The 19,792-nt window shown below is 37.7% G+C and overlaps 1 protein-coding gene across 1 annotated transcript; it reads right to left on the reverse strand.

Annotated features, from left to right (window-relative positions):
• Positions 1-844: 844 nt before the first annotated feature.
• On the reverse strand, positions 845-17,982 carry LOC121739790 (phospholipase A1-like). Its single transcript, XM_042132355.1, has 7 exons — positions 17,691-17,982; positions 13,684-13,729; positions 4,632-4,899; positions 2,659-2,807; positions 1,931-2,154; positions 1,463-1,619; positions 845-1,046 (listed from the first exon to the last, which is right to left on the reverse strand). The coding sequence occupies exons 1-7, from the start codon at positions 17,728-17,730 to the stop codon at positions 893-895; spliced, it is 1,038 nt and encodes a 345-aa protein (XP_041988289.1). The 5' UTR covers positions 17,731-17,982; the 3' UTR covers positions 845-892.
• Between the last annotated feature and the right edge of the window lie 1,810 nt (positions 17,983-19,792).

Below are 19,792 nucleotides of genomic sequence, written 5' to 3' on the forward strand. Positions count from 1 at the left end.
ACGTGCCGCACGTTGACAATTTAATTTCATAGAATTCATGTTCAATCATGCTTGTGTAAGTGTATACGTACACATATTTTTCACACAGATGAAAACCAATTTTGGTTTCGTTTGACAGCTCGAGATTGTTGCTCTATTTCGCTAGGTATATTAACTTTATGGTTTCACGTAGTATGTCATATCATTGCACGTAGTATGTCAAGCATTGTGAAACATGTTGAAAGTGACAATCACGCCCAAGTTCCAACTCGCATACATTCCCCCGTTTGTTTCAAGTTTAGGTATTCCTTAGTTCTGTCTGCTCTGTAGGTAGCGTGGGCGGTGGGCCTTTTTCTTTTGCGTGTGTAATAATCAGTATTTTAGACACATCACAAATATTAATATTACAATTATTATTAAGTATAGTTAATAAGACCTTATGACCACTGCCATATTGTACAAAGTGCGGAGCGCTCGATTTGAGAGCGTATGGTCACAGACAAGCTCAGGTTCAAAAATGGAACATCGAGGTTTTCCTCAACTGTGCATAGTAAATAGTAATATATGAAATATTATCTAATTGTAAATTATTTTATTTTGTGATGGCCAAAATGATTAATGCAATAATTTACTACTTAATTGTAAAATAATTATATATTTTAGTTTTACGAAAGTACTACGTCCTATCACAATTAATTATTTTGTATTTTAAATAATAAATTTATAATAATATTATTGTGATGACTTTTACTCATAAGACACTAGTTAAAAGAAGAAATAAAGAGGATCAACAACAATAATAATAATAGACTAACTACAAATTATGCCAAGGTCATTAATTAAGACACTGGTGTATACAGTATAAGTATAATATACCTAACTTATTTTTGTACTTTACAGCTACTTACTTAAATCATCTATAGAATCCTACAAGCTTAATGAGGGTAGTTGTGTATTTTTTGTATGGGGTTCTTCTTCTTCTTGCTTGGTTGCTGGGCCGCGTTCCTTCTTCGCCCATCCCGAATGGTTCTTGAGCGTTTGTTGTTAAGTAGTAGTTACCTTTGGCTCTGGAATTGAGATAAAATATTGTTTTTAAGGCTTGGATAAACATTTTGATGAAATCAGAGGTCTTGCGAAATTATCTTAAAATTGAACAGTTTCAATACTCCTCAATACTCAAATTTTTTCCCAGTCTTTAGGATTCTGGAATGGTAATATTATGACTCATGTCACATTCACGATTACTTTAATTTAATGAAGATTTTGCAAGGTTCCATGCTTTTTTTATCACTATTTATTATATTATATCATATTATAGCTACGACCGTAAAGTAAAAGTCTTTGTAAAGCAATTTTCAAATAATAAAAATCTTTATCAGTGGCGGCCCTAGGAGGAGCCGAACAGGGCAATCGCCAGGCCTTCCGCCCGGGGCCTCGCAATGGGTAAGGCCGCTACTGATCTTAGTCATAATGAAATACGTACTTTGTGCTGACTAGTTCGCCCATATAAGCTGTGAAGTTAGCACGGCCGTCCATCTCAACGAATTCCTCGTACGTGTCAGCGCTGACCGCTGGGAAGGAGGTCGGTGCGAACAGGGTTTCGATGAAAAACTGCCACGCACGATTGTGGCTGCACAGATCTGAAAAGGGTTTCATTTAATACTGCGTTTCTACTGGCGCTGAGCTAAGCTGCGTAGCGAGGGATGTGTTTTGTGTCCAATAGAATCGCTGCGCGAGGTCTGGCAAAGAGATTCCATTGGTTCTCATAAACAGTGCCGGTTTTAGCACTACCAGCGCCCTGGGCGAGATTTCTTTGGCGCCGAGGGTGGAGCCAATAGCCGCAGCACCTAGTCCCCTGGTCGCCTAGCTCCCCCCCCCCCTCGGTTTCGATGGAAATGCACCCTGAATCTAATATTAAATCCGTCTTCTCTTAATCCTTCTTAAGTCTTACCTTCCTGCGAGAACATATCAAAGCTTCCCTCCGGGCATCCTGGTTGGAGGCCGTGGTTGCCGTAGTTGGGCCAGAAGTCGGCGGTGCCGGTGGACTTTTCCGAGCCGTAGTTGCCGGGGTTGGTGTGGATGATGTCCACGAACTTGGCGCACGTGCGGTCCAGACCCTTCTGGAGCGTCGGTATGCCCTCGAATAGTACCCTGGCTGGGTCTAGGCCGGTTATTCTGAAAGCGGTATTTTAAGTTTATCGAAGAGCGAAATACACGACATGGTGGTAAAAGGCAAAGATTTTTGATGTTATTTGATATTATAATATTATGTTGTGACTAAGGCCTCAGCCTCGAATTTTGCGGCCAGCGGGGCGTAAGCGGCGGCGCGGCGGCCCGGTAGCGACGCATTCCAATGCATAAATTTATATGGACTTTCCTCGAAGGCGATGGCGCGGCGCGTGGCGTACTAGACGGCTTCTGGTGCCGCCGCCACCGCTCCCGAGTTCCCACTGCCCGCAAAATTCGAGGCTGAGGCCTTATAATGGTAGGTAAGTATAATAATAAAATTAGTAAAGAAATGAAGGATGATAAAAATATTTTTATGAGGTTAAGATGGTGATACCATTGTATAGACTTGGACAGACTATAAGCGATTTGCGTTGGTGCAGTTAGGGCTAAGAATTATTAAAGAAGCATAGTAACAGATTCATAATTGACCAAACCACATTTCTTACTGACCTTGAAACGGCGTACCCCCTGGCCCTGGTGAATCTACCGGCGTGAGCCATCAAATGTGCTCCCAGGGAATGTCCCATGAGGTGGACATTGGTCATGTTGAGACCGGATTTGGCCAATTTAATGAGTGCGCTGCCTAGTCTCCCGCCGATCTAGAAATTAATACCCATAGGCTAGAACCCTACCTTCGCATACTCGTGATTCGAAATGAAAGTACTGGTAGACTGGGTACGGTTGTGCCAGGGAACGGTTGTGACAGTCGTCATAACAGCGAAACTATACGAAATATGGGGATGGGTGCTAAGAGAGAAAGACGCGTCTTGCAAGTCTGAATGCTTCTCCCAGCATTGCTTCCGCCAGCACTTGACGATAATGTTATCAGGGGCCTTCATTGCTTATTAAGAGTCAAAAGTAGGTTTTCTTGCTTGATTTATTTCAATGTTTACTATTTTTTGTATGCAAATAGCCTATGTCGTTTATTTTCTTGTTATAAGTTGATCATTAGTAGTTAACTACAAGTAATCATTATTTACGTAAATCGTTTAGCCGATTCGTGGCGCTTGTTTGATAATTAAAATTCTGTGTTGGGTACCTACGGTTGTGACAATCTTATGGGTACCTACGGTTGTGACATACATTTATCCTATAATTTTTCTTAGATGTCTAAAAACGCTTGCAGGAGACCAAACGAGTGCAGGGTATTATCAGTAAATACGACAATACTTACGAAGAAGTCAAACGTAGGACTTATCTACGTGGGAGAGCCATGCTTCGGCACGAATGGGCCGGCTCGACCGGATAAATACCACGTTCTCACAGAAAACCGGCGTGAAACAGCGCTTGCGCTGTGTTTCGCCGAGTGAGTGAGTTTACCGGAGGCCCAATCCCCTAACCCCTACCCTATTCCCTTTCCTACCCTCAACTATTCCCTTCCCTTCCCTACCCTCCCCTATTACCCTATTCCCTCTTAAAAAGCCGGCAACGCACTTGCAGCTCTTCTGATTTTGCGAGTGTCCATGGGCGACGGAAGTTGCTTTCCATCAGGTGACCCGTTTGCTCGTTTGCCCCCTTATTTCATAAAAAAAAAAAGAACGGAGAAATTCATCAAATGAATCGGATGTCGTTGTTTTGGTTGATAAATATGTTTAGAAATAGACTATGTTTTGATGCGCTAGATGAATTTGTGTAGAATAAGATTATGATGTTTTATGGTACATTTTTATTGAAATAAAAATCATATAAAACATTTTTTTGTAGATGTCACTACCGACCCCAACCACCGTCACAATAATTCCGTCCTTGGGTTGTGGTCGGTTGTGACAATTTCCCTCCTTTTAAATTTGATTCCATGACTAATACATCGTATTTTAGCATGATATATTAGTATTTTTATGTAGACAAATAAATAAACTATGGTTTGTGATAAAATTTTCCTAGCTAGGTGTAAAATTAACAAAATTATTGCCCTCCAAACCAAAATTGTCACAATCGTACCCAGTCTACCCTACTTGAAAGAGAAACGCAGACACGTTGGTATAATTGTAGTGTTTCTTTTAATTAATTTTTTTCAGTTTTTGAGATTAACAAAGTTTTATTATGTACACATTCGTTGTTGGTATACGTAAAACAAAATACTTTCATACGAATCTTTATATTCAAGTGAGTAGAGTGCTGTGTGCTTTACCGTTTTATATTCGTAAATTCAACTGTAGATCGAAACAGCGCCCCCCGTGAAAAAAGTGGTATTTTTATTCACGATATACAAATTGTCATTACAAGGAGAAGAGTTAACTAACACTAAGGCCGGTATAAATAGTCAGTACTCAAGATGCATCTCTTTCTCAAGACGCGATTCGGCTCTATGATTGGTCTAAATTTTGACAGCCAATCACAGAGACAACCGTGTCTTGAGACCGAGATACATCTTGAGTATTGACTATTTATACCGGCCTAAATACTCAATAGTAAGCACTCACATGCTTCGCATTAGGCACAGCTTTGAAGACGTATCCCAGTTTGATCCCGAGAGCGCCCCCATCGGCCTCCTCCTCCCAGTCCAACAGCAGCACATTCCTCTTCTTGTACTTCAAGTAGGCGTTGACAACCGCCGTGGTGGCCGGTCCGTCCACCTTGCCTCTGTACCCGAACGTGTAGCAGAGCGTCGGCAGCTCGTAATCGAAGCAGCTCGAGTTCAACAGCTTCCCAGGGTTTTCCAAGGTGATTGCCGTGTAATTACTTCTTGAGCTGAAAAAGTAGACAAGTGATAATTAGGGCCGGTTTTTGCACTGCCAGCGCCCTGGGCGAGATTTCTTCGGCGCCCAGGGTGCTGGTAGTGCTGAAAAAATTTGGCGTCGCTTTTGTTTGCCTTCAGCGTCCCTCGTTATCCGGCGCCCTGGGCGGTCGCCCAACCCAAAAATTTTTTCACTTTTGTATGGGGAAACGCGTGACGCTGGGGCGCTTGCCCATACAAAAGTGAAAAAAAATGGTCTTTCAGCGCCGCTACTTTCACAGTGAAATCTTATCATTTATCACTTAGTTTTGTTACACCCTGCATAATATGTGATGTTAAGTATACTTATAATTTTTTTGATTTGGGATTTGTTCAAACTTCAAACACGTCTTTCCCTCCAAGGCAGTCCAAGGGAAGGTAAAGGGTAACGTTGTTTAATTACTTATTGAGTCTTAACATTGTTGACTGTTACGCCATAATAAGTTACGTAATTACTTTAGTTTTTTATATTTATTAACTGGCATTGTGTCTCGGTGGTTAACGTAAATGAAATATGGTAATTTTTATTGCTAATTGGTACAAAACTGCATCAAAATATTTCTAATTCACATCCTATGTCGCAAGGCTTTGCACATTCATACTGATTAACGATTTCCTATTAGGTTAGTAACAAATGCATTAACATTTAAATATTTAATTGAGTTATATTTAAATCACAATAAAATTTTAATGAATAACGTATGTGTGGGTAATTATTAATGTTAACACAAACTATATTAACAGCGCCGTAGAATTTTACCTACTCCACTCACACATATTCACGTGTAAATACATAGCTCTATTAAGACATAGCTCTATTTTAGTCGGGTAAAAATAACGGTTGCCCCAAGTCTTGTGTCAATTGTGAACACAGCCACATGCTGTGGTGCTATTTTAACAATTATAGTATTAAACACAAGCAACAATAATTATAGTATTGACGTGGGAGAGCCAGGCTTTGTACCATGAAACTGGAGGCCTACCATAAAATCCTTTTGAGACTCAAACAATCGAACGAGAATGCGGCGTCCTCCTCTACCAAACGAGAAATGACGTTGTTAGAGCAGGACGCGACATTCTCGTTCTTTTGTTTTAGTCTCAAAACGGTTTCATAGTAGACCTACTGTTTTGAGACTCAAATAAATAATCGGACGAGAATACCGCGTCCTGCTCTAACAACGACAATTCACGTTGTTAGAGCAGGACGCGGCATTCTCGTCCGATTATTATTGTTCGAGTCTCAAAACAGTTTCGTAGTAGGCCTACAGGCTCGGCACGAATGGGCCGGAGAAATACCACGGGTTCACAGAAAACCGGCGTGAAACAGCGCTTGCGCTGTGTTTCACCGAGTGAGTTTACCGGAGGCCCAATCCCCTACCCTATCCCTTCCCTTCCCTACCCTCCCCTATTACCCTATTCCCTCTTAAGAGGCCGGCAACGAAACTGCAGCTCTTCTGATGCTGCGAGTGTCCATGGGCGACGGAAGTTGCATTCCATCAGGTGACCCGTTTGCTCGTTTGCCCACTTATTTCATAAAAAAGCAATATGTAATATAATTTAAATTATAATTTATAACATAGCCTACAGACGCACCGCAGTCGAATGTGGACGACAAAGGAATTAAAATTTTAAATTCTTCCTTGTGTGTTAATCGCCGTGATCGGCATAGTAAATAGTGAGTAACAAGTAACAACTCATCTTTTATGTAACCACCAACTTGCATTGTTAAAGTAAGTAAGTGGTGTTTGCCATCTGTAAGTATGAAAATATACAATATCTATTTCTATTTATCGACATTGACATTTCATGAAAATACCATTTTAAAATTTTATCGTAAACGGACTGGATCAAAGTTGCATGAAACCATCCAAATCAATTTTTTTTCAATTAGAATTGGATAGTTTTGTATCATTATAAAGTTTAATATTCTTATTCTTCTATACTTACTTAATATAGAAGTATAAGAATATTAAACATAATATTGAACTGGTACGAGGGCTGCTATTTATGTATCCGGAATTAAAAAAAGAAACAAACATATATCATTTAATATGGTTTTATTGCTTTTCAAAATATTCGCCGCAATGATCGACACACTTTTGCATACGCTGGAACCAATTTTCATAGCACTTTTTCCATTCTGATTGAGGTATCTCCAAAACGTGCATTTTGAACGCATCAACAGCCTCTTCGCGGCTCGAAAAACGTTGACCACGTAATTTGTTCTTCGCGTATGGAAATAAAAAGAAATCGTTAGGTGCCAAATCAGGGCTGTACGGCGGATGACCAGTCAATTCGATCTTTTGACCCTCCAAAAACTGAGTTGTTTCAGCTGAGGTGTGACAGCTAGCATTGTCGTGATGTAATATGATTCTGCATTGTCGGTTGTCCTTTCTTATTTCTTCAAAGACTTCTGGTAAACAAATGGTCGTATACCATTCAGAATTAACCGTTTTACGATTCTCTAATGGCACTGTAGCCACATGTCCATTAATTCCAAAAAAACAGGCGACCATTTGCTTCAAAGTACTTTTTGCACGAGTAACTTTTGTTGGTTTCGGCTCATCTTGGAACCCCCACACCGTTGACTGTTGTTTAGTTTCGGAGTCATATGCATAGATCCAAGATTCATCACCTGTGTAGATATTATAAACGGCTTTTGACGTACCACGGTTGTATTTTTTTATCATTTTTTTGCACCAATCGACACGAGCCCGTTTTTGATCGATTGTCAAGTTGTGCGGAATCCAACGCGAACATATTTTTTTTACAGCCAAATGTTCGTGTAATATCTTATGTATGCTCGTCATACTTATGCCTAAGGACGCTTCTATCTCGCGATATGTAACATGACGATCACGCATTATTAGTTCCCGCACAGCATCTATATTTTGTGGGACAACAGCTGTTTTTTGGCGACCTTCTTTATTTTCATCCGTGAGCATAGACCGCCCACGATTAAACTCACTGTACCAGTGATAAACAGTGGTTTTTGATGGTGCTTCATCTCCAAAAGTTGCGGTGAGTTGAATAAAGCACTGTTGTTGATTTAGCCCACGCCGAAAATCGTAGTAAATCATTGCACGAAAATGTTCACGCGTTAAATCCATGGCAAATGAAGACACGCAATTTTCAAAATGACGCCACAATGGAAAAATAATTGACAGTCACATGAAACAAAATGTATTCTTCAACCAACGAGTTCTATTTTCAAATGTTGTAATTACTTTTTAAATATTGTTCTTGTAAGTGGCCAGTTCCGGATACATAAATAGCAGCCCTCGTAAAGAAGTTATGTAAATGGAGTGGACTATTTTCAGAACCTAATGACCCACGTATTATTCATTATGAACTAGGTATAGTTAAAATAATAAATGGAATTAAATAGAATGTGCATTATATCCATTTATTATTTTAAGTATACCTAGTTCATAATGAATAATATTATCATGGGCGTCCCGGGGGGGGGGGGGGCGGGGCCAGGGGGGGCAGCTGCCCCCCCCTGGATCATGTTGACGTCCCTACTAAGTATATTATCTAGTACTTTCATCAGTAAAAATAACGATTTTTTGCCATTTGTTTGCAATACAACAAAAAAATTTTTTTTTTATTCTTTATAAACACATAGCTTATAAAAAATCTGATTTGCCCCCCCCTGGCCCAGAATCTGAGTAATTTGCCCCCCCCTGGCCCAGAACCTGAGTAATTTGCCCCCCCCTGGCCTAGAACCTGGGTACGCCCATGAATATTATGTAATCGTAACGTTCATTAGGTTCTGAAAATAGTCCACTCCATTTACATAACTAACTTCTTTACTAGTTCAATATTACGTTTACTCGTAAAGGGGGTGACAGATGTGCGAGTAAGTACGCGGACTTATGGTTCAACGATCTTAATCGCCTGTGTGTCAGCAAAGAGCCGCGAGCCCCCCAGGCGCGGTCGCAGCTTGAAATTTTGGGGGGGGGGGTCGCTCACTAGTCACTACCTACCCTCATATTTTTTTTTATCTGCGCCCTCGGACGGTTCTGGGTTGACAACTGTCTAAGGTCGAACGCAGTGGTGGTTTAGCTAGAAATTTCCTTTTATTTTTTTTTCTATTAGGCAAGATTTTTCCTATTAGGCAAGATTTTGGTGGGGGGGGGGGGGGGGTCATGTCCCCTGTGACCCCGCCCTTCGGACCGCGCCTGGAGCCCCCAGGCATGGTAATCCAGTGTGAGCGATTCTCGTGTGTCACCGACACTCAAAGAATTCTACCTCAGTTTAAATAGAAGTTTTTCTCTCGGGTTCGCGAACTTAAAACGCGCGTAAGTACTTTAGGTTCGTACGTCTATCAGGCACTTTACACACTGAATGCAGCAAAAGAATGCAGGAAGATAGAGCTACTAGTTCATAGAGGTATTATATAGAGAATTCAGAAGGTAGATTCCTTCTGACTCAACTATGTATAAACTTCCTATATTCGACCTAGTTGAATATATCGTTTTAATAACAGTATTTCGGTCTGATGCCATAGGACGCGCAAAACTCTTCTCGTCTAGTGGGACAATGCAGATAGCAACTATTACTATTAATTGGTAGTTAATCATTATTTAATATTTACCCATAAAGACCCCTCTGAACGCTGCTCAATCAATTATTGCAATAGCGTGTCCCGTGCGCACCGGCCCGCTCAGTTCTCGTCCCATCAAAGAGAATTTAAATTCGAAAATTCACACTTTCCGCTTGGGAAAAAAGGGAAGAAAAAAATCCTAAAGTTGTCTGCACCGTATAGTTTCGAAAGTGGTGCGTATCTGTCTTCGACTGTACACATGGCCTTTACACTCCAGTACTCATCGTGACCGAACACAAGTAATTGCAAGGTTTGTTTAGTTTTTGTTACCGACCACACCGGTGACCGGCAAACCTGATCAACGATTATATTGTGCAAAACGTGTAAACTCAATTTTATTTTATAAAGTAATATTGAGTTTACACGTTTTATTATTGCACCATATAATAATAGCTCCCACATCGGTTTCGGTGACGGTGGCCGGCTTTATTGAAACCAGGACAGCTACGCAGGAGTATTATTTATAGTGCCCAAGTGTGTGCGCAGAACACAAGAGCACTCTCTATTCCTTTACTCTCATAACCCAGTGGGACGGAAGATCGACACGACCGGCGAGAGATCAGGCGCAGGACCGACTTTTTATATGCCCATCCGACGCATGAATGCATCTTATTTATCAGACAATCAGGTGATCAGCCTGCATTGTCCTAACCAAACTTGGAAATAACATGTTTCCAACGCGGGAACCGAACCCACGACCTCCGAGTCGAGAGCCGCGCTCTATACCACTAGACCACGGGGGCGTTTTTGCACCATGCTAGTAATTAATAAAGTTTATTAATTATAGCATAGTTATATGGTGCAATAACGATACAAAATAATAAATAAACGTTGCGCCAAAATTCGTTTTCCCGCGTACATTTTTTCCGAATAGATAGTATCCTATGTCCTTTTCCGGGTCTCAAAGTAGGTATCTCCATACCAAATTTCAGTAAAATCGGTTCAGCGGTCTGGGCATGAAGACAGACAACACAGTAGTTAGTACATTAACAGACACTACAGTAACAGACAGGCACATTTTGCATTTACGAGTTTTGATACTCCATTTTTTATAGCGCGCGCGAGACCAATCATTTATCTAAGGCTCATGCTTATTTAAATGCCTATGAGGGCTACTGGCAAACTTATCACACCATTATGTAAACTTTATAAGGGTCTTTAAAAGAAACGTTTTTTAATACACAGTCACTTGAATGATTTTCACCCTGTTCCTGGGTCATAGACTAAATTTAATATTATGTTTAGGTAAGGTTTATTGTATTGTTCGGTTACAACGGTAGGTCGCGACCCAGGAACCAGGTTTTTGTGTGAAACATCATGCAAAGCCTTCAACGGTCAGACAGCTGAAGACGTGTAAAGTCTTCGTTTTTTGTTCAGGTACACTCGCTAAGGTAATTTACGCACAGCCGCGCTCAGAGAGAAATATCAATTATTTAACTGTAATGAAATAAAGATTTTGACATTAGCCCCTTACTATCCTGCAATATCTTTCAAAACTTTCATTTAATTTACAGTTAACTTACTTATAGTTAAAAGTTATAAAACCATAATAATATTATGTTAAATATTTCTAAGATTGGTGGTGATGTTGATAGTTATCTGATTTATTAAAAAGACTCAGTAATGCCCGGTTTGCATTATGAAGTTTTTTGATAGAATCTATTCAACTTTTTACAATTACCAAACAACAAGAATAACATGTTGATTGGCTAATGATTTGACTTTAGCCAATAAAAAGTGCTAGTGAATAAATAAATTGAAGCCAAAAAAACCCTTAAAAACCGGGTTTTTCCAATAAGTTAATAATTATATTATTACACTGTTAGAACTTAGCTATAGTGTTGTATAGCTCTGCAAGAATTAACAAAGAAGATTCAAAGATTAAGACTTTATTAGCATCCAAGTAGTATACTTACAAAGTCACTAGTCAGCACCTTGTGCGGCGGTTGCTTATATAAATAGTACTAACAAATATTGTGGGTAAGGGATTGTAATTTCTTAACTACATAACATAATATTTATTTCTTTATTTATTACAATAAGTATACATAATATCCTCTCAATTACTGTGGTATAGCCACACTGTGGGCTGTGGCTATTGTTTATATAGGCGGATCTGTGGAGGAGTCACATTGTGGTTACTACCCAGATGTTTACAAAATGGTTCTCAAATCTTAAACAAAGCGTGCTATCGCGCTTTAACGCATTGTAAAATTGTATCGATGAAAGGAGCTAGCTATATTGTGTCAAGATTTAGAACTAAGACCATATATAGTCTTGGTTCCAAATATTGACACAATTGACTTGAGTAAAATGGGCTCATGTTCTATAGAACATGAGCCCATTTTAGTCAAAATGTCAAGTGGGTTCATTGTACTGAATATTTAAAACATGGATTTTGTAAAAAAATATATAGAAACCTAATGTGTTTTATTGTTCTTAATTATTTTATCCTTAGACCTAATATTTCATAATTAAACTTCTTTTAATTTAAAAGGGCCCATTCACGGCAGGACTGCACGGCAGTCCTGCAGTGAATGGGCCTCACTGATTGGTTCACACTCGGTGTTGCCGGCCGGAAACACAGAGTGTGAACCAATCAGTGAAGCCAATTCACTGCAGGCTGCCGTGCAGTCCTGCCATGAATGGGCCTTTTAAAAGTGGTATATATATATATTTTTTTTTTAAATAAAGAATTGCTAAGGTTACTAGATTTAACAGGAGTAAGTATTAGCAAGTCTATAATTACTAACCACAGTTGAGAGGATAATACAATGGGGCATTTTCTAACTACTAAGTAGATACTTTTCTAACATAGTAAACATCTTTTCTCTACTATATACTTACAAAAGTTAAAGGAGATATCAATTTATCGAAGGTCCCATTTCTCTCGATACGAACTGAGGTAAAAGCACGGAAGTTGGCATCCGATTCACAAATACAACCTTCGGTACAAACGAATTTATTTGTGTAATACTTGTACACGTTTATTACAATTAAATAATTCAATGTCGGCGTGATCGACCTCGCTCTTACAAAACTATTAGATAACTGACTGTTGTTTGTCTTTTTAGGGTTCCGTACCCAAAGGGTAAAAACGGGATCCTATTACTAAGACTTCGATGTCTGTCCATCTGTCCATCTGTCCGTCTGTCTGTCTCCAGGCTGTAACTCAAGAACGGTAATAGCTGAAATTTTCACAGATTATGTAGGTATATCTGTTGCCGCTATAACAACAAATACTAAAAACAAAATATATAAAACAAACGTGATTTTTCGGCATTTTTTGCTTTGCAATAATGGCAACAGATAGACACTTGAAATTTTCACAAAATCTTCAATTGTATGTGTACGTTAATAATTAATAATAAAATTAAAATAAAATAAAAATGTGAGGGGGGCTCCCATACAAAAACACAATTTTTGGCCTCTTTTGTCTCTAATAAATAATAATGGTACGGAATCTTTCGTGCGCGAGTTCGACTCGTACTTGGCCGATTATTTTTTTGCTTTTTAGGCTTATGTTTAGATAAAAAAATATTTCTCTAAGAACTTTGCAATTATCTGTGATTAAAAAGACGTAAGTACTTATTTTAAAATAACTTGTAGGGCCTAGGGGGATACTGTGGCAAGATGGGACATCTTTGGTTTTAAGCGCAAAAGTTCTTAAACGACGAGACAAACGATTAAGCTATATACCTAGTACTTATCTTAGGTACTTGTCATAATATTATAGTCCCACTATCCAAGTTTTGCTTATTGGTTTGTTTGTCCTTCCTTCACGCCCAAACGAAGCAACCAATTGGCTTGATTTTTGGCATAAACTTAGTTGAAAGGATGGAGAGTAACATAGCCTACTTTCGGTCTTAGGAAAACATCATCATAACTTACCAGTTACCGCCCAAATGAAACAAATCGCTATCTACAGTCGGGTCAAAATACATACTTAATATTATTTTAACTAATGAGTTACTGACCTACAGTTTACACACTTACTTTAATAATTTATTTATTATGATGTGTAAATTTAATTCAATATTTATTTATAAATAAGTAGGTAATGAGTGCGAGATAAACGTTTAAAAATTCCCAAAACCTCATTTTAAACGAAGGCACAAGTAGTATGTAGGTACTCGTATTAAATACTTACTCTTTATAGCATCTTATTTGAACTTGTGATGTGCTCTGTATAAGACCTGAAAGCAGAGAATATAATAATTAACACAATGCCATTAAAAGTTACTCCCCAGAAATCGAATCATTTGTGGTCCCAATCCACACTTGTCCATACTTTGAGTATTGTATATTATAAATGCGAAGGTGTGTTTGTCCGTCTGTCTGTCTAGCAATTTATTAATTGGCCCCTTAATAATATATTATAGAATACGAATTTTCATTCGATTTGACATAATACATCTATTAAATATATAAAACTCAAAGGTGACTGACTGACTGATTGACATAGTGATCTATCAACGCACAGCCCAAACCACTGGACGGATCAGGCTGAAATTTGGCATGCAGGTAGATGTTATGACGTAGGGGTTAAAATAGGGGATGAAAGTTGTATATAATAATCCTTCATAACGCGTGCGAAGCCGCGGGCAAAAGTTCGTAATACATAATTATTACGCTTTCCTGTTTGTGTGTAAAATGTAAATAAAGGTGACGAAATGCACTAGTTTTGATTAGTTTTAATTACTACTAGATGACGCCCGCAACTCCGTTGCGTCAAAACTCGTTTATCGCGCGGGAACCGTACACTTTTCCGGGATGAAAACTATCCTATGGCCTTTCCCGGGACACAAAGTATCTCCATGCCAAATTTCAGCAAAATCAGTACTTACAGCGGTTTGGGCGTGAAGAGGTAACAGACAGACAGACAGACAGACAGACACACTTTCGCAATTATAATATTAGTATGGAAGTATGGATTAATTGGGAATGCCAATTGCCAGGGACAGTACCTAGGTCACGTTTCCCTACGCATTTGAACCGAACAATATAGTCTGTTTTGGCGCGTGGACAAAACCGCAACTAGAACTCGAGACTCGAGAGACAGTAGGTACCTATTCCATATTTCACACAGTCTCCTGTCAATATCATCCAAGTAAAAAGAAAAGAAAAAATGAAAATTAACACTAGCGACATTTTTAGGCACAGCTATTTCGCATTCACGCCACAGAGCGACACAGTACCTAATATTTGCATAATATTATATATCTTGGTCCAGCTCCAGACACTATTTTTGGCAAAAACGATTGAACAATATATTTTATTAATTTTAATATATATTTTTTAAATAAGGCAAAAATGCAACAGATGCAATGCAAGGAGTCTTCAAGTATTATTAAATACACCAGTGATAGTCAAACATAGTGAAGAGTCTGTGAACATTTTAACCTTCGTTTGTTTTAACTGGAGCTACTTATTCTTGAACTTGTTTACTTAACGAGCCTGTATTTTTGTTGCTAAATTTTATTTGTTTATGGAATTGAGAGTTGCCATTAATTAACTCTAGAGTCTACACTGCCAATGCAGTGCTATCATTGTCAAATTGCAAATTCATATTGTCTATTTATTACTTTAAAATCTAGTTATTTTAGACCTTAATCTGATCTGATATATTATGTATAGATAAAATTTTCGAGTTTAGAGTTTAGACCAATCAAAACGCATCTGGAAGTCGTTTTAAATAAATGGTGCTCTCGTAAACACGTTTCGACAATAAAATTTTTACGGTTTCAACATATCGTGACTCTATCGAATTTATTATTGGTACTAGATGACGCCCGCAACTCCGTTGTCCCAAAATTCGTTTATCGCGCGGGAACCGTACATTTTTCCGGGATAAAAAGAATCTTATGTCCTTTCCCGGGACTCAAAGTATCTCCATACCAAATTTCAGCAAAATCGGTTCAGCGGTTTGGGCGTGAAGCGGTAACATACAGACACATGGATATTTAACAATTAGAATCGGACTAAGATACTTTAACTTAGAAATTATGGGTAATAATACCCTTCTTTCCTTTGTGTATTCTAATAATTATAAAGAGGAATTTATTCGTTTGCAGCAAAAAGGCTCCAAATCTAGTAGACCAATTTTGATGAAATTTTGCATAGACACAGAGAAGACCGCGGGGCAGAATATAAGTTACTTTTTATTGCGGAAATATGTGCGGCTGCCGAAACATACTATTTTTACGCGGACACAGCAGTGCGCTAGTAAAGTAAAAATATTTTTTAAGAACCCTAAAACACTTAAGATCATTTAGGCCATACGACAATGTAGTGCAAGACGGCCCTTTATCTATGCAGTAACGTTAGTCGTAACCTTTCCTCGTGACGAGCCAACCAAACTGTCATGCTAATTAACCGAACACAACTATTACTGTAACACACTAGATAACTAATGAGGCATATTAGCGAGATAATTATGGTAATCGGTGAACTAATTTTTTATGTTACATTCTTTTACATGGGCTTTATCCAGTTTTGCAACCTTTACAGACTATTCTACTGCGATGTAAGAGTTCGCATTAATTATTTAATAAAAAGTTTTCTTATTTAATGGTCTACGAATAATAAAAACTAAGGAAACGTAACTCACATACTTCAATCGTTTTGAATTTGGTTCCTTTTCGCACACTAAAATAATATGACAACAGCTACAATAGCTACGAAACACCTCTCTAATTTACGAAAGTCAAAGTCAGAGTTAAGATTAATTATCTCTTCTATAAATACACAAAATTGTGAACCGAATACATACATAAAGTATACATGTATTCGGGTCTCATTTTGTAGACTCGCGGAATAATTTTTTGACAAGAGTTTGACAGAAAATGAATGGAGTTTATGTCAAAATCATAATTACTTAAATGGAAGTTAAGTAATAACTTAATTACTCCGCTTGAGGCCGTTATTGTTGAATTATTAATTCTGCGGGGCTAAAATGGTCGCTTTGGAGAATCATAATATATGATTCATTTTTTAAAAATCGCAAAATGGTCACTTTGCTTGCATTCATACTAGCAATTCGTACTAATTTGACATTCGTCAGTTTGACAGTTTTGATAATTCATTTGCCGAATTGATTGAGAGGAATTTTTAAATGTGACCATTTTAGCCCCGCAGAACTCTGGCACTTGGACATACTTTTATAGCCATTTATCATTCCTCGATTGTAGAGCAGCGCTTGTTTATGTTTTTAACTCTCTTGATTTTTTTGTTACTAGATGTCGCCCGCAACTCCGTTGCGCCAAAATTCGTTTATCGTGCAGGTAACCGTAAAATTTTCCAGTATAAAAAGTATATCATATGTCCTTGCCCGGGACTCAAAGTATCTCCATGGCAAGTTCTAGCATAATCGGTCCAACGGGCGTGATGACGTGTTACGACAGACAGACAGACACACATTTGCATTTATAATATTAGTATGGACATAACAGATAGGTATACATTTTGAAAAGAATTTTTGTAGTTCTAAAGACTATTTTTTTGACTCTCTAAATCTCCAAGTGCATTCAAATGACCTTCACCATTGCATTGGTCAGTTTTGATAATAATAATAAAATTCGCAATAGGTAGGTACTAAACATTAAGATTTGTACATGTACTAAAACAATTAATTGTTGACTAATCTATCAGTCTGGCGAAATTCCACTAGACTTGTGCCTATTTTGAAACAAGTATTTAACAATTTTTTGAATCTAGAGGTAAATAATTAAATATATCTCGCTAATTTTGCTGTCATAGAAACAATAAAAATATCGTGACAAAAAGGTCCTATCTCGAGGACTATTTTATCTAATTTAACCGTACCAAATATCATCAAAATAAGTGTAGTAGGCTAATAATTAGTAAGTAATTAGTAATTTTAAAGTGAATATGTGCAAACAAACAATAAATCTGCTGGTAGCATATTATAAGTACAGAGAGTAGAGATACATTTAATATTTTGTTGCATTTAGTACAAAATCAATTAATTTTTCAATTGAAATATTATTTTTTGGATTTAATAATAAATATTTATTTAGTCAATTTAGTTCGAAATATTAATATTGTTTTGGACATCATTACGATGGCAAATTAATTTTTTTTAATGTAACGCCCAATTACCTAGAACCATAAACCATAGATAATAAAAATACAAACCATAAAAAATCAAAGTTGCTATCCAGATTATGTTCGGCATTATTGTTGCACTTTATGTACTATTTCTGTAGGTAATGTAAAAATCAATGTTTTGAAAAGTACCACCAATTTTTCGTGTCAGTGGCACTTAATTAGTGTGTCACTTTTTTCGGGAGCGTAACACAATTTTTTTCGTTACAGTGACACTTATTTTTCGGGAGCCTGACACTATTTTTTTCGGGAGTGTGCGTACGCGCGCCGCGGTGTGGTATCACTAATCACTGTGCGCGCACGCTGCAGGTGTCAATGGCACGATCGCCGAGGATCGAGGTTTTCCTTTTTATGTGGACCGAGGAAGGTAATGATATGGGTTCTTTGGTTTTTACTTTTTCTATCATTATTTTTGTGACTAAAAAAAAACATCAATTACTATAAAAGCGATTTTTTGTAGATAAATTAGTGGAAAATTAATAGTTGACATTAGAAGAATTAAGAAAATATATGGTTTTCACTTTTTAATGTATGTTTTGAGATATTATGAAAATGAAATGAAATGAAATGAAAATATACTTTATTGTGCACACTCAATACAAAGACAAAGTTTAAAATAATATAAATTATATCATAATATGAAGAAGGTACACAAAGGCGGCCTTATTACTAAGCAGCAATTTCTTCCAGGCAACCTTTGAGCGAGAGGATTAAATTGCTGGAATATGGGTATAGTGCTTAAAAGTATAAAAAGTTAGTATAAAATAAAATAAACTAAATATACTTATACAACACACTTACTTATAAATACATAGATATATACGTACTATACTAAGTTATAACATAATATACTTAAAATAATAATACATATAAATATTATTGCTATAAGATCTACTTACATAAGATACATTTAATAAATTTAAATTTGACACTTCAAACTTAGATAATATTCTTTTAAAGAAGACTTAAAAATATTTAAAGTTTTTGCTTGCCTGATTCGTGTAGGTAGGGAGTTCCAGAGGAGAATGGACTGGACGGAGAAGGACGAGTGGAAAAACTTTGTGCGGTGAGTAGGGATATCTAGCAAGAGATTGGTCGATGACCTCAGCTCTTGCCTGTCGGGACAGCGAAATGTAAAGGTTTTTTTAAGGTATTGAGGACTGTTGGGATCAAAGAGGATGGTGTAAAGGAGTGATAGTACACGAGCATTGCGACGGTCACGTATCGGCAGCCACTTCAGCTTATTGCGAAACTCTGAAACATGATCGAATTTGCGTAATCCAAAGATGAATCTTAGAGACAAATTTTGAAGACTATTTGTTGACGCATATTATATTATAATATGCGTCAACAAATTGTCTTTATTTAATTAGCTGGATATTGTGCTATTTTAGTTTTAAACTCTGTTGAAATAAATTCAACCCACAACCTTGGCAATCTAGACGCCTTTTAAATGCCAATTTTTAATAATATTTTTAACTCAAAGAAATATATAGCTATGACGTGTCCTTGTTTAGTTCAGCCCATGAAGGCCAGGACCGAGACTTTCCTAGAGCCTTTAGGCCTACGTGATTGGCATTATCATTCATTTGGAATGAAGAATATTGGTGATGCTCCTCACGTAGAATATTACTTTATCATTATAACTTCTATACAGAGCTACTAGAAGTTCGGATTGTCCTTAAGAAGAGGAAGAGTCTTTATTTGTAACTCTATTCTTTGGTAGAGTTAGAGGGTAGCGTACTAAAGGAAGGTAAAGGTGCTCTTAGGCTCAATTTACACCGGCGCGGAACGGAATGGAGGCGATTTTTTACAACGAAACTGTACATAGCACAATGAACTTTATGTCAACAGTATAACACAAAAAATTCTCGAGCATTCCGCGGAACCCGCGCGCTCAATTTTTTTGGACCGTATTTGTGTTATTACTTAACCGATTCAATGCGGCGCACATTTTTGAAGACTTTCAGTCGTGGCGGCATACAATTTTCTCGTGACACGTGAGCCGTGTCATACGCCATAGAAGTAGATGACACGGCTACCGTGTCACCCGCCACGTTCAAAAAGATTTATTGTTTTTCTTGGTTTTTACGTGTTTATTAACTTGATTTATTTAATTGACCCCAAACCAT

Source organism: Aricia agestis, chromosome 2 (genome assembly GCF_905147365.1).
Source record: "Aricia agestis chromosome 2, ilAriAges1.1, whole genome shotgun sequence".
Taxonomy (NCBI): domain Eukaryota; kingdom Metazoa; phylum Arthropoda; class Insecta; order Lepidoptera; family Lycaenidae; genus Aricia; species Aricia agestis.

What these genes read in the sequence shown, in the direction of transcription:
- LOC121739790 (XM_042132355.1), bottom strand. Translation starts at nt 17,730, where the DNA reads ATGCCGAACATAATCTGGATAGCAACTTTGATTTTTTATG. An exon ending in CTGTGCCTAATGCGAAGCAT is followed by an intron (nt 2,808 to 4,631) that starts GTGAGTGCTTAC and finishes ATTAATTTCTAG; the next exon opens with ATCGGCGGGAGACTAGGCAG. An exon ending in AGGGGGTACGCCGTTTCAAG is followed by an intron (nt 2,155 to 2,658) that starts GTCAGTAAGAAA and finishes TACCGCTTTCAG; the next exon opens with AATAACCGGCCTAGACCCAG.